Source organism: Prionailurus bengalensis, chromosome B3 (assembly GCF_016509475.1).
Source record: "Prionailurus bengalensis isolate Pbe53 chromosome B3, Fcat_Pben_1.1_paternal_pri, whole genome shotgun sequence".
In the NCBI taxonomy this organism is placed as follows: domain Eukaryota; kingdom Metazoa; phylum Chordata; class Mammalia; order Carnivora; family Felidae; genus Prionailurus; species Prionailurus bengalensis.
In genome coordinates this window covers 6,196,108-6,209,264 of record NC_057355.1, presented here as the reverse complement: position 1 = coordinate 6,209,264, position 13,157 = coordinate 6,196,108, and the positions used below count along the sequence as shown (strand labels likewise).

Here is a 13,157-nt window from a genome sequence, read left to right as displayed (position 1 = left end):
ATGCCTGGGAGGGGCCGGTCGGGGCACAGGGCAGCCAGGAGTGCTGAGTAGATAGAAAGACTCGCTCCAAAGTTCCAGGCAGAGGAGGGCTGGTTTCCTCACCTCTAAGACCTGGGGGGCTCCTCGGCTCCCATCACGGAGCTCACTACGGGCTGAGGCAAGCTGCCCATGGTCTTGACCCATGGTCTCACGCCTCCTGCAAGGAGCCATCATGGCCCCCACTTTACAGCAACGAGGCTTCAAATGACCCCCCTGGGCTGGTGAGCAGTGGAGCTGGACACATTCTAGTACACGTGTGCCACCCCTAGGGACTTAGGGCACCGCAGGACCCCGACACGATGGCTGCAGGGGCCTTGGCTGTCACTGACCTGCTGCAGGTGCTCCCACAGGTTCAGGTAGATGGTGTTCCCGTATTTATAGGTATGGAGGTAGGACTGTGGAAAGACAGGTCGCAGTGAGGGCAAAGCCAGTGCTCCCCAGCCTCCACCACTGAGTGTCTGTGGCGACGCACCTCGGGGGCTGGAGGAAACCGCCCCCCCCCCCCCCCCCGCCTCCATGGCTGGCCGAGGGGACTCACCGCTATGCCCATCTTGAACAGGTCCTCAGTCAGGAAGTTGGAGAGCATCCTGAGGACAGAGGCTCCCTGGGGAAGGAGAGGGGGTTCAGAAGGCTGTGCGGAGCCAGCCGGACCCTGGGCCCCCACCGGACAAGGGCAGGTGCTCCCAGTGCCCTAGCTGTGTCCCCACCCCTTCCACACGCCCTCCCCCCCCCCCCCCCCCACACACACACTGTCTCAGTACCTTGCTGTAGGAGATGGAGTCAAACACCTCGCTGATCTGGGCCGGCGTGTTGATCTCTGAGGCGGGAGTTGACAGCGGGTGGGAGGAGGCCAGGGCGTCCACAGCCATCACATGGTACACGTCGTTCAGCACCATGAGGTCTTTCTGCAAAGCCCCGCTGGGCGTCAGGAGACCGGCCCGACACGGGATGACCCGGGTCTTCCCCTCCCCCAGCCCCTCGTCCCCAGACCTCGGGGCCCAGGGCAGCCGGCTCACCAAATTCCACGTGGGCTCTGCAAAGTCAGCACCTAGGTACTCCACGTAGGAGGCGAAGCCCTCGTTCAGCCATAGGTCATTCCACCACTCCAAGGTCACCAGGTTCCCAAACCACTGTTGGGGGGGGAAGGTCAGCCCGGCTGGCCTTGTGCTCACAGTCACCGGGTGTCCCCCACGCGCCAGGCACCGGTTCGGGACTCCACCAACCTCGCCATGACTCCCCTCTGCCATCCTGTCGGGTGGGACCCTCCTCCCTTCGCAGGTGCCCAGGGCAGAGCGGGGACTTGGGCCATGTCCTTTCCCTACCCTCCCTGGGAAGCAGGGGCTACCTGGTGGGCCAGCTCATGAGCAATCACGGTGACCACGCGCTCCTGGTTGCCGCTGGAGGAGGACTGCCTGTCATACAGCAGCGCACTCTCCCGGTAGGTCACCAGCCCCCAGTTCTCCATGGCACCAGCGTTGAAGTCAGGCAAGGCAATCTGGTCTGGGGGTGGCGTGGGCCAAAGCCATTGTCAGGACGGCCTCTGGGCGGGGAACCCTACCCGCCACCCCCACCACGACGCCCCCTCACTCACCCGATTTGTTGAGCGGGTAGGGCGTGTCGTAATGTAGGGAAAAGAAGTCCAGGATGGGGCCTGTCACCTTCAGGGCATAATCGCCATGGCCCTGGTTGATTGCACTGGGCCGGGCCCAGATCCGGATCTGCAAAGAGGGTGGGGGTAGGTCAGAGGCCCCCCTCGGCTCCTGGTGCAGATGGGCCAAGCCGTGGGGATCCCAGGCTAGTAAGGGGGATGACTAGGTTAAAATGAGGGGCTGGGGGGTCTCTGGGGGGCTTTGAGCCTTAGGGAGGAGCTCTGGGAATAATAATAGCCACGGCCATCATCCGTTTGGCATCCATGCGTTGGGAACTCCCTTCATGAGGACAGACCCATTTTTCAGATGCAGAGACCGAGGGTCAGAGAACTTAAGACACTTGCCCAAGATCACTCAGAGCTGGGGTTTAAACACCGGCCTAACAACTCAGGGGCTGAGATGGGAATTAATAAAAGAGGAATATCTGTCAGGCCAGAGCCAATCCCGGGGAAGGGCCGACAGGCCCAGCTTCTTACCAGGACGCCACTGGGAGCTCTTGTCTCCACATATGAGAACTCACTAACGATGTAGGCCAGCAGGTAAGTAGACATTATGGGTGTGGTTTCGAACTCGGTGACTTTCCAGGTGGGATCTTCACCAAACGGGACGCTGGGGCCTGGGCATGGACCGTTCAGGCATGTGGAGACGCCTCCTCTCCCCCGCCCTGCATCCCAACCCTGGGCTGCCTTCTTCCCAAGGCTGTGTGTGGCCCCTGGGACAGACCCGCTCACCTCTGGGCAGCATGTTGGACAGGGCCACCAAGTTGTTGGGGTGGATGATGGTGATGTTAAACGTGGCCTTCATGGCGGGCTCGTCAAAGCACGGGAAGGATTTCCGGGCCTCTGTAGCCTGCATATGTGTCGTGGCCAGCACCCTGCCCAGACCGGGGTATTAGAGGGTGTGCTGGCAGAATGCCTGCACCCCGTGAGGGTGGGCAGGGCGGGGCCTTCAGGGCGCCGCCGGGCATGCGGGAGAAGGGCATGTCGCTGGGCATGAAAGCCTGGTCCGGCTCATCCCTGCCCTCCCCGCCTCCCCCAGACAGCCTCTGGGCCCCGACAGGCCAGCTCCTATGGGAGAGCAGAACTCCTTCAGGAGTCGGGGTCAAAGTCCCGGCAGGATCCGTGCCCGAGTTAACTAGGAGGCTTTGGGCAAGTTTCTCTCTTCTGAGCCCCAGTTCTCCTATCTGTCCGAGGGGTTCTTTCGCCACTTGCCCCTGACTCCCTCGTGGCGGGGATGGAAGCTCCCCAGGAAGGAGTCCCAGGAAGTCCCCAGGAAGGCTCCCCAGGGGCCCCCCGCCCCCGGCCCCCCGCGGAGGGAGTCATGGCCAGCCGAAGGCTCCAGGCGGCTCCGAGGCCCGCAACCCAAAACCTTCCTCGGCCCCCAGGACCCGGCTCTGCCTCAGCCTCTAGGACCTGCCCCACTGAGCAGACGCAGACGCAACTTACTTTTTGACGCCGTTCTCCATGTACTCGCTGCGGTAGAAGCCCGCCAGGTCGTCGGCCAGCTCCCCCTGGAACTCACTCTTCATCTCGTACTGTCTGCCGGCCACCAGCGGCTCCTGGAGGTGCACGACCAGGTACTCGGTGAGCTCCACCAGCTCCGTCCTGACGATGACAGGTTGCGGCTGGAAGCCTCCCACGCCCGACAAGGCCACCATGTGCCCCTGGTGGTTGGTGTAGTTGAGCCTCTTGCTGTGGATGATGACGATGTTGGTGGACTCCTTGCACGTGAAGCGAACGATGCTTGTGCCCGTGAAGACGTACAGGCCCTTATTGTTGGGGGTGAGGTAGGGCCTCAGCGTCACGTTGTAGGAGTCGGGAATCAGCGTCTTGGGTAGACGGTAGACGTTCCATGGCTTGCTTTGGTCCAAGGTAGTAGCCACGGTGGTGGTAGGGCCCGTGGGGGCCGCCGTGGAGGCCGCCGTGGAGCTCTCGGTGCTCCTGTTCTTCTCCTGGGAGTACACCACGGACAGAGCGATGATGGTGCACACGGCCGCCACGCCCAGGAGGATGGCCAGGATGCCCACAGGCTTGGAAATGTAGAAGCCCTTGGCCATGGTGAGGGCAGGGGGGGAGCTGGGGGAGGTTCAGGACGGCGAGGAGCAGGTGCAGCGTCTGGCCAGACTTATAGCCCTGAGGGGCAGGGGGAGGAGCCCCACAGCCCACAGATTGGGCAAAAATTAACCAGGGCTCAGGCAGGCAAAGGTCAGTGGGCTGGCCAGGGGAGCCCTGTGCTCGGGCCCTGGAGAGGCTGAGATCCAGGAACAGTGTGCTGGGGGTGCCTGGTGGGGAGCAAACAGCGTCCGGTTACAGGCTGCAGGAAGGAAGGCTGACGGGCAGGCAGCGGGTAGAGGGAGTGGCAGGGCCGGGTGGCATCGATCGGCCTGTGCCCCGGGACAGCGGGGACAGAGGAGGAGGACCGAGGTTAGAGTCTGAGAAGGACTTCCCAGGAGCAAGGAGGAGGAGATACAAGGGAGGAGAAGATCGGTTTCTGGCTTGGGTCAAGAGTGCCTTGGGTCACCCCTGTGGCTGGATCCTGGCAGGGTGCCCGGGGCTCCTCGGCGACAGGGGCCCAGCCCTCCCTCGATGCTTCCAGAGCAGGGAGTCCTTCCAGGTTCCCCCTCTCACCCCTTCCTGGCCAAAACTTCTATCTCAGCCATCGGCATACTGAGGAGAAAGAAAGATGTTTTGCCATGTCTTTTTTTTGTTTTGTTGGTTTTAAAAGGTCTATTTATTTTTGAGAGAGAGGGAGAGAGAGAGAGTGTGTGTGAACAGGGGAGGAGCAGAGAGGAGGGGAGACAGAGAATCCAAAGCAGGCTCCATGCTGTCTGCACAGACGAACCGTGAGATCATGACCTGAGCCCAAGTCGACACTTAACTGACTGAACCACCCAGGCGCCCCTATTTTGTTTTGTTTTGTTTTGTTTTGTTTTGTTTTGTTTTGTTTTTAAAGAAAGGAGGCTGGGGGCACCTGGGTGGCTCAGTCAATTAAGCGTCTGACTCCTGATTTTGGCTCAGGCCATGATCTCGCGGTTCGTGAGTTCAAGCCCCGAAACAGGCTCTGTGCTGACAGTTCAGAGCCTTTTTGGGATTCTCTCTCTCTCCCTCTTTCTCTGCCCCACCCCCACCCTTGTCAAAATAAATAAAAAAACTTTTTAAAAAAGAGAGAGAGAGAGAGAAGAGGCTGGTGGAGACTTAACCTCTTCCCTGCTGTGACCTTGGGCAGGTAACTTCCCCTTTCTGAGATCTCTCTCTTCATAAATAGATAATAGCATTCACCTTTTGGGTTTGTTGCACAGATTTACTGAGAAAACACGTTAAACTCCACATAATAGACCTGAAACATCGTGCCCTTCTTCCCCACTCAGAGCTCGGCCAGGTCTCTATTCCCATCCTCAGTGGCAACGAAGATCTCACTCATCATACTTAATAAAATAATGTTCGTGATTGCTCTTGCCATCCAGCAGCCCAGTGACTCAGACCTTGACCCCTCCTGACCCTCACCTCCACATCCAATTCTATCCTCATCCTCTGATCCGATCATGTCCTTGGTCAAAGTCACTCTCCCTGTTTAAGTAGACACCACTATACTCTCATGGACTCACCACTTCCGCTCGGGCCCCCTCCAACCTGTTTTTTCACCACGGCTTACAACCTTTCTGGGTCTCCTGGCTGGCTCAGTCAGTGGAATGTGCGACTCAAGCCTGGGGCTGGGAGTTCAAGCCCCATGTTGGGTGTAGAGATTACTGAGACATAAAATCTTTTTTTAAAAATTTAGTCAGCTTTCATTCCTTCTTTCTTGTTTTTTTTTTTAATTTTATTTTTTATTTTTTAAAATTTACATCCAAATTAGTGAGCCTATAGTGCAACAATGACTTCAGGAGTGGATCCCTCAGTGCCCCTTAACCATTTAGCCCATCCCCCCTCCCACAACCCCTCCAGGAACCCTCAGTTTGTTCTCCATATTTATGAGTCTCTTCTGTTTTGTCCCCCTCCCTGTTTTTATATGATTTTTGTTTCCCTTCCCTTAGGTTCATCTGTTTTGTCTCAAGTCATCATATGAGTGAAGTCGTATGATTTTTGTCTTTGACTAATTTCACTTAGCATAATACCCTCCAGTTCCATCCACGTGGTTGCAAATGGCAAGATTTCCTTCTTTTTGATTGCCGAGTAATACTCCATCGTATATATATGCCACATCTTCTTGAGCCATTCAGCCATCGATGGACCTTTGGGCTCTTTCCATACTTTGGCTATTGTCGATAGTGCTGCTAAAAACATGGGGGTGCGTGTGTCCCTTCGAAACAGCACACCTGTATCCCGTGGATAAACGCCTAGTAGTGCCATTGCTGGGTCGTAGGGTAGTTCTATTTTTAGTTTTTGGAGGAACCTCCATACTGCTTTCCAGAGTGGCTGCACTAGCTTGCATTCCCATCATTCTTTCTTTCTTAATGTTTGTTTATTAATTTGAGAGAGAGAAAGAGAGAGGGTGCGGGGGGAGGGGGAGAGGGAGAGGAAGAGAGAGAGAATCCCAAGCAGGCTCTGCACTCAGCACAGATAGGAGGCTCGATCCCACCACCGTGAGATCATGACCTGAGCCGAAATCAAGAGTGGAGGCTTAACCGACTGAACCACCCAGGTGCCCCCAAAATAAAATCCGAAAAACAAAAACCAAAAAAACCCTTCCTTCTGTTCATACAATCCAGACTAAATTTTCTAAAAGGGACCCACAAGTTCAGCTGCCCATTTCCCAGACTCTTCTGTCTCTGTCTCTGACTCTTCCCTTCTGTCACGGTGGTCCAGCCACTCTGGGCTTCATCTAGCCTCTCCACCACAGGCCCTTTGCACATGCTGTTCCTGCTGCCTGAATCACCTTTTCCTCCCTCTTTCCCCACCTATGTCCTAGTCATCCTTCAAGTCTTCCTCAGAGAAGCCACCTCAACCTCCCTGACCAGGTCAAGTCCCCCTAGTTCCATGAGTTCCATTCGTTCCCATTAGTCCCCATTAGTCCCACGAACCTCTTCTTCAAAGCTCTGTAACTCAGTGCCGTTTTTTCCATTTGATCGTATGGTGAAGACCCGAGTCCTGCCTGTCTCTCCCGGCAGCTGCGGTCCCCATCAGCCCTGCCACAGTGCCTGGCTCACACTAGGTGCTGCACACACGTCTGTTGAGTGACTGCACACACGCACGAACGCGTGAACGCGCGAGTCGTTCCAGGAGTCCCTCCTTACTGAAGGCTTTCTAGCCCATTTCCAGCCCTGTCCCTGCCCCCACCCTTGCCCGGGGAGCACTGCCTGCCCCCTTCTCTGCACCTTCCTCCAACCGTGGCAGACAAGCAGTATTCTCGCTGGGGCCAAATGCATCCCAGGGCTCACCTACGCCTCCTCCATCAGCTTGTAAATTCCCGGGGAACCTCATGCGGCTGGCACTCCCCGCCCTGGCTCGGGTCTGCCATCCCCTGAGCCTGGGCGAGGGCTTTGTAAGTGAAGGGACGCGGAGATCAGTTCAGTCACGTGTAACTGCCAGAAGGAATGCCTGCCACCGTCATCTGGCCAGGGGACGCGAGGTCTGAGTGCAGGGTCCGCGGGGGGACCCTGGGTGCCCACCTCTCAGACTGAGGGTGTTCTGAGCCCTTGGCATTTCCCTCCTTCCACGGAGACCCGCCGGCAGGGCTCTGGCCTGGGCGGTGTGGACCTCCCACCGCCACGGCCGGGAGCCACCCCCCCCCCCCCCCAGGCCTAGGCTGCGCTAATGGGAAGCCAAGAGCCCAAGAGAAAGCTCCAGCTGGGGCATGGTGACAGGGAACGGCGGCTCCCAAGGGTGACGTGTCACGTGCTCCCGATCTCCTACCATCAGGACTAGAATTCGCCTAGGGAGGCCATCTTTATCGTAACCCCGGAGGCTGGCATGCAGGGCCACGTGTCCCCCTGAACTAAGTTTCACTCTGTCTCCGACTGGGCCTGCGGCCCCCTCCCACCTTTGTAGCAGAAAGTCCCGACAGCCCACTTGGCCGAGTCCCTCCTCCAAACAAAATCCCTCCTCCTCCCGCCCGGCCCAGTGTGGTCTCTTCCTGTTTGCTTTGGACACGGACCGCAGGCCCAGCTGGCTAGAGTCTTTACCCTTTTGGAAAGAGCCTCCAGTTTTCAAAGCTGGTGCGGCAGGCGGCCTCCTGCCCTGTGATAAGGGGTCTCTGCTCCGGGGGCTCGGAGAGGGCACGATCCGTGGCTCCCACCTGCCATTCCACTGAGAAGCCCCCCCCCCCTGCCGTGGCCCAAGCCCGGCCGTCTGCACACCCCACTGGGTCGTGGTGGCGAGCACCCAACCTCACCCAGCCTCGCCACACGCCTCAGCAGAAGGATCTTCCTTTCCCGCTCGAACCGGGTCTCCGGCTCCTTCTTGCCTGCGGAATGAGACCTCAGACCTTCTGTGAACTGCACCCTCTGGCCTCTCCTCTTTCCAATGCCTAGTGTGGCTCCAGCCGCAGGCATTTCCCACACCTTTCCACCTCGGCGGCTTTACTCCTCCTGCTCCTGCTCCTAGGAGTGCCTTTCCCCTCCCTCCTGTCCAACTCCTACTCATCCCTCAAAGCCCAGCTCACATGTCACTGCCTTCTCGTGCCTGACGGCTCCTCTCCCCTCGGTGCTTCACTGGCCTCTGGGTCACACTTCTAACACAGCACTTACGAATAGGCCAGCTTTGTGTCCAAAGACCTGTCCCTAGGCCTAGGCCCCCTGAAGGAAGACTCTAGTTTTGTAAACCCCTCCATCACGAGCACACGGCAGGAGCCCAGTAAATATTGGCTAAATCAGTGATAACGCACACAATCCTTGCCATGGCTTTTAGGTCTGGCGTGATCCAGCCCCCAAGGATTCTCCGGTCTCATTTCAGGCTTTCTTGCCCTGTCACCCCCTGGGCTCTGCCCACTGGCCTCTTCCTGTTCCCCATTCTCCCTCTTCTAGTCACATACTGCAACCCCCTCCCCACCAGCAACAAGCTGTTCCTTGGGGCTGGGAGGCTCCTGTCTCTCCCTCACCCATCATCCCGGAGGCTCACTTCAGCGCTGCTGTCCCAGCACAGCCTTCCCGGCCCCCTAAAGACTCTGAGCACCACGGGGATAGTATCCCCCACACCAGGCAGGCACCTAGCACAGCCAGCAGGTGACGCATGTTTGTGGAATGGATACATCACTAAGAAAACGAGACCGTGGTTAAAGATGGAACTCAGGGGCGCCTGGGTGGCGCAGTCGGTTAAGCGTCCGACTTCAGCCAGGTCACGATCTCGCGGTCCGGGAGTTCGAGCCCCGCGTCGGGCTCTGGGCTGACGGCTCAGAGCCTGGAGCCTGTTTCCGATTCTGTGTCTCCCTCTCTCTCTCTGCCCCTCCCCCGTTCATGCTGTGTCTCTCTCTGTCCCCAAAATAAATAAACGTTGGAAAAAAAAATTTTTTTAAAGATGGAACTCAGTGTAATTCGGACACTCGATCCTCAGGGCAGATTGCCCCCCACCCCCCATACCTCACCTTCTTCTTGGGCTCCTGGGTCATGCGTACAGACCACCTTTGTGAGTTCTGCCAAATTTCGATCCTCTCGTGTATTATTCACTTAATATCTTCCCTTAACTCCATCCCCGACTTAACTCTCCTTCTGGGCAATAATGACCATGAACTCATGGTTAGATGTGTTACCGTTTTTCCGATACACATTTTAATTGAAGATTATTGACTTAAAACCTACTCCTCCAGGTGGCCCCTAAAATCATCTTGCCTAAGTTGCACTCACTCTGGAAAGCCTTGCTCCACCCTGTGTGATCCTGGGGGTGGTGTTCCCTGCGGGCTGTCTTTGGAGTGGGACCTTTCTGCAGGGGAGCAAAATGTGTGTTCCTTCTACTGTTAATCTCTTTTTTTATCTGTTTGTTTATTTTTTGAGTTTGCTTTTTGGGAGAGAGAGAGAGAGAGAGAGAGAGAGAGAGAGAGAGATTGAGCAGGCGAGGGGCAGAGAAAGAGGGAGAGAGAGGATCTCAAGCAGGCTCCACACGGTCAGCACAGAGCCCGAGGCGGGGCTCGAACCCACAAACTGTGAGATCATGACCTGAGCTGAAATCAAGAGCGGGACACTTAACCGACAGAGCCACCCAGGTGCCCCCTTTTATCATTAATCTCTTGATGGGGGAGAGGCTGAGGACCTCCAGCCCCATCTCAACCAAAGCGGCCCTCCTATGGCTGCCTATATTTTGGTCTAGAGAACAAAGGTTCTTCTAAATTAAAAAGAAAATAAAATTAAGGTTGACAACTTGGAGAATAGTTAAGCCAGAGCCACACGTGTAGGAGACCTCAGCTAAACAAGAAAAAGTCACCTTTGTCTCAGATGTGGGGGTACGAGCTGCCTCCTATTCAAACATGGAAACACCGGGAGCCTGGGAGGGGGCTGGGTGGGGAGACCCAAGGACCAGCAGGCCGGTGCGATCTAGGCTCCCTCACAGACCCCTGGGTAAGCCGCTTCTCAGTGCTCGCTCAGTTTCCCGGTCACCTGCAGGGCTGGGCAGGCTGGGTTCTAGGGACAATCTGAAGCCCATCTGTCTGTCCCGAAGGAACAGTGAGTGGGAGGCAGGGACGCAGCTAGGGCCCCAGCACAGGGCACGCTCTGGCCCCTCAAGGCCCTGGCCTACTCCCAGACTTCCGAGGCCTCAATCCACAGCTGCATGAGGCTGGGTGTGGGCCAGCCCCCCAGGGTGCTTCCTCTGGGAGCATCAGACGTTGTTCATCCTGTGAGAACCTCAGAAGGGCCCTAATGGGAAGTCAGCTCCTGCTACAGATTTCTAGCCCCATGTAGGGCACTCAGGAGGGAAGGAGCAAAGAGGCCTTGTGGAGGTGTGCAGTGGGGGGGGGGGGGGGGTGGCACTCTGGCCTGTGGCTCTTGCCTGGCAACTCCTATCTGTGTAACTGAGCACCTACTGTGTGCCCCACCAGGATAATCACCACCAGTGGGCTGCTGAGGAAGCCAAAGCGCCGACAGAGATTAAGTGACTCGCCCAAGGTCACACGGCTAGTTAGTGGCAGCTTTTACAGGCTCAACTACGTAAGCATCCTCCCAACCTCCTACCCTGGCCCCCACTGGCTCCTGTGCAGTGCTCAGGAAATGTCAGGGACCCCGGGAGGAGACAAACACCTTTTAGCATAACAACACATGATAGACAGCAAGTTACAGAAGGCAGATCTGGGCAGGATGAAAGGTCTGATCGTCAGTTAGGGGAATGGTGTCCCGTCTGGATTTTCTAGGCACAGTAAGGGGGCAAGGAGCTGCAGTGGCTGAGAGATTGAAAATCTGATGGAAGCCAGCCTGAGGGCTCTGCGAAAGGGCTAGGAGCCCCAGGCCTCCAGGACAGGAAGCTGGGGGGGGGGGGGGGAGGGTGCTTCTAGAAAGTGGAACTTCTTGGCAATAGGTTAGTGCTGGGGGGCTGCCCGCGGGGGCCCCTGGCCCAACCTCCACGGGTGCAGCTGAAGCCACGGTAGGGTTGTTGATGACAGACACCTAGGGTTGGGACCAGGCAGGTGGTGATGGCTGATGGCTGACGGCTGACGCGGAGGAAGGCACCAGGGGACTTCAGTGTGAGCGGCTCGCCCACCACCCCTGCCATCCCTCAGACCGTCCAGGAGCCCCCAGCAAGGGGGGCTGGACCTTCCACTAGAGCCGCAAGCCCTGGAACCACGCCCAGTTCCAACCCCCACTCCCCCCCCCACCCCTTCCAACGTGGGGACCCCTGCTGTCTCTCCAGAGTGCTTAGCAATAAAACTTCAGGGGCGCCTGGGTGGCTCAGATGGTTGAGTGTCCCACTTCGCTCGGGTCATGATCTCACGGTTCGTGGGTTCAAGCCCTGGTCCGGCTCTGTGCTGACAGCTGACAGCTGACAGCTGACAGCTCAGAGCCTGGAGCCTGCTTTGGATTCTGTCTCTCCCTCTCTCTCTGCCCTTCCCCTGCTCGTGCTCTGTCTCTCAAAAATGTATAACTGTTAAAAAAAGTTTCAAAAGCAAGCAAGCAAACTTCAAGCGGAGGCGCTGGAGGACCTGACTTAGAGATGTGGGAGTGGTAAGAGACTGGGGTGGGAGAGGTGGGAATCCAAGGAGGGGGCTGGGCTGCCGCACTCAGCTGGGCCTGTTCCCCACCTGCGAAATGGAAGCAGCTTAACCTTCTTCTGGCAGGTGGTCTAGCCTTAACTCCAAGGCTTCACAGGGAAGCGGGTGAGCGGGCCCTAAGATCACAGCAGGATCTCTGCCAAAGGCATTCCTCGCACTTCTGGGGGCGGGGCCCGGGGACGGGGCAGCAGGCACCCAGCCGGGCCACCGAGGTGCCGCAAAGAGTCCCTGAAGCAGCCCGAGAAGCTGGCCAAGGAGGCGGCCGAGAGAAGGCACTCCAGCAGAAGTGGAGAGAGAGGGGCAGGACACACACATCAGGAGCTGAACACGAAGCCGCGGGGAAGGGCCCCCTGGCCACAGGTGGAATGAAGAAATCTGGCCCAAGTAAGCCCTTCCTGTGCCTGGGGCCCTGGCGATCCTTCATTCCATTCCTGCTGAAACATCTGGGTCCCCTGCCACAGCATCTGCTGCCACCTACATCTAGAGCGAAGGGTCGTCCTGGAAGCTGCTGCACATTTAGGAATAATCTTTTGTAAAAAGAAGAGGAGGAGGAGGAGGAGGAGGAGGAGGAGGAGGAGGAGGGGCGGGAGAAAAGAAAAGAAGAGAAAAGCAGAAGAAAACAGAAAAGAAAAAAGACAAGAAAGGAAGAAAAGTTTTCGCTCTCCCTGGGCCTCAGTGTGCCGGACGGAGAAGGGGGCGTCGGCAGCAGACATGGGGTCCCCGCCTCACTCCTGCTGCCGCCCCGCAGCCCCTCCGCGCCCGCAGCCCCGCCCCTGCAGCATCCCGCACCTGCCCCGCCGGCTCGCGGCCCCCCACCCTCCCCACGGCCCCGCCGCCGCCGCCCCGCACCCCCTGCGCGCCCGCAGCCCCGTCCCCGCCCCGCACCCCCTGCGCGCCCGCAGCCCTCCACCGCGCTGCACTTGCCCGAGGGACCCGCACAGGCGCTCGACCCAGGCCGGCTGGGAGCCTCCTCCCCGACGACGTCCAGGAGCCAGGCCGCCACGGAAAACTGCCCCACCAGGACCTGACTCCTCCTCTCCCCGTCTGTTTAAAAGGGAAGTAACCTGACCCGACCACTACTCCTCCCGGTTAACCCCTTTCAGGCCACGCGCCCGCCCCCGGCTCCGCCCGGCCTCCTCCCGCGCCCGCCCCCGCCGCCCGCAGCCCCCAATCGCCCTTGGGTTCCTGGTCCCCCGCACCCTCCCCTCCACCCCCACCCAGTCCCCCTGGGGCCCCGCAGCCTCAGCGCCCCGCCCCTCCACATCTGGACCGAAGTTGCCACCGAAGGAGGGACACAGAGCCTCCTCGCCTTTGGAGTTGTGGGTGGGGAGAGAGAGGCCCTGT

The 13,157-nt window shown here is 58.3% G+C and overlaps 1 protein-coding gene across 1 annotated transcript in view; it reads right to left on the bottom strand.

Annotated features, from left to right (window-relative positions):
- Positions 1–12,938, bottom strand: part of LOC122467563 (alanyl aminopeptidase, membrane) — a 28,105-nt gene extending 15,167 nt beyond the window's left edge. The window contains exons 1-10 of the mRNA XM_043553942.1: positions 12,738–12,938; positions 3,134–3,969; positions 2,420–2,562; positions 2,165–2,304; positions 1,631–1,757; positions 1,385–1,539; positions 1,056–1,169; positions 801–944; positions 578–643; positions 369–434 (exon numbers count right to left, since the gene is read on the bottom strand). Coding sequence (XP_043409877.1) covers positions 369–434; positions 578–643; positions 801–944; positions 1,056–1,169; positions 1,385–1,539; positions 1,631–1,757; positions 2,165–2,304; positions 2,420–2,562; positions 3,134–3,744 — 1,566 coding nt within the window. The 5' untranslated portion in view covers positions 3,745–3,969; positions 12,738–12,938. The remainder of the gene's footprint in view (positions 1–368; positions 435–577; positions 644–800; positions 945–1,055; positions 1,170–1,384; positions 1,540–1,630; positions 1,758–2,164; positions 2,305–2,419; positions 2,563–3,133; positions 3,970–12,737) is intronic.
- Positions 12,939–13,157: the final 219 nt, after the last annotated feature.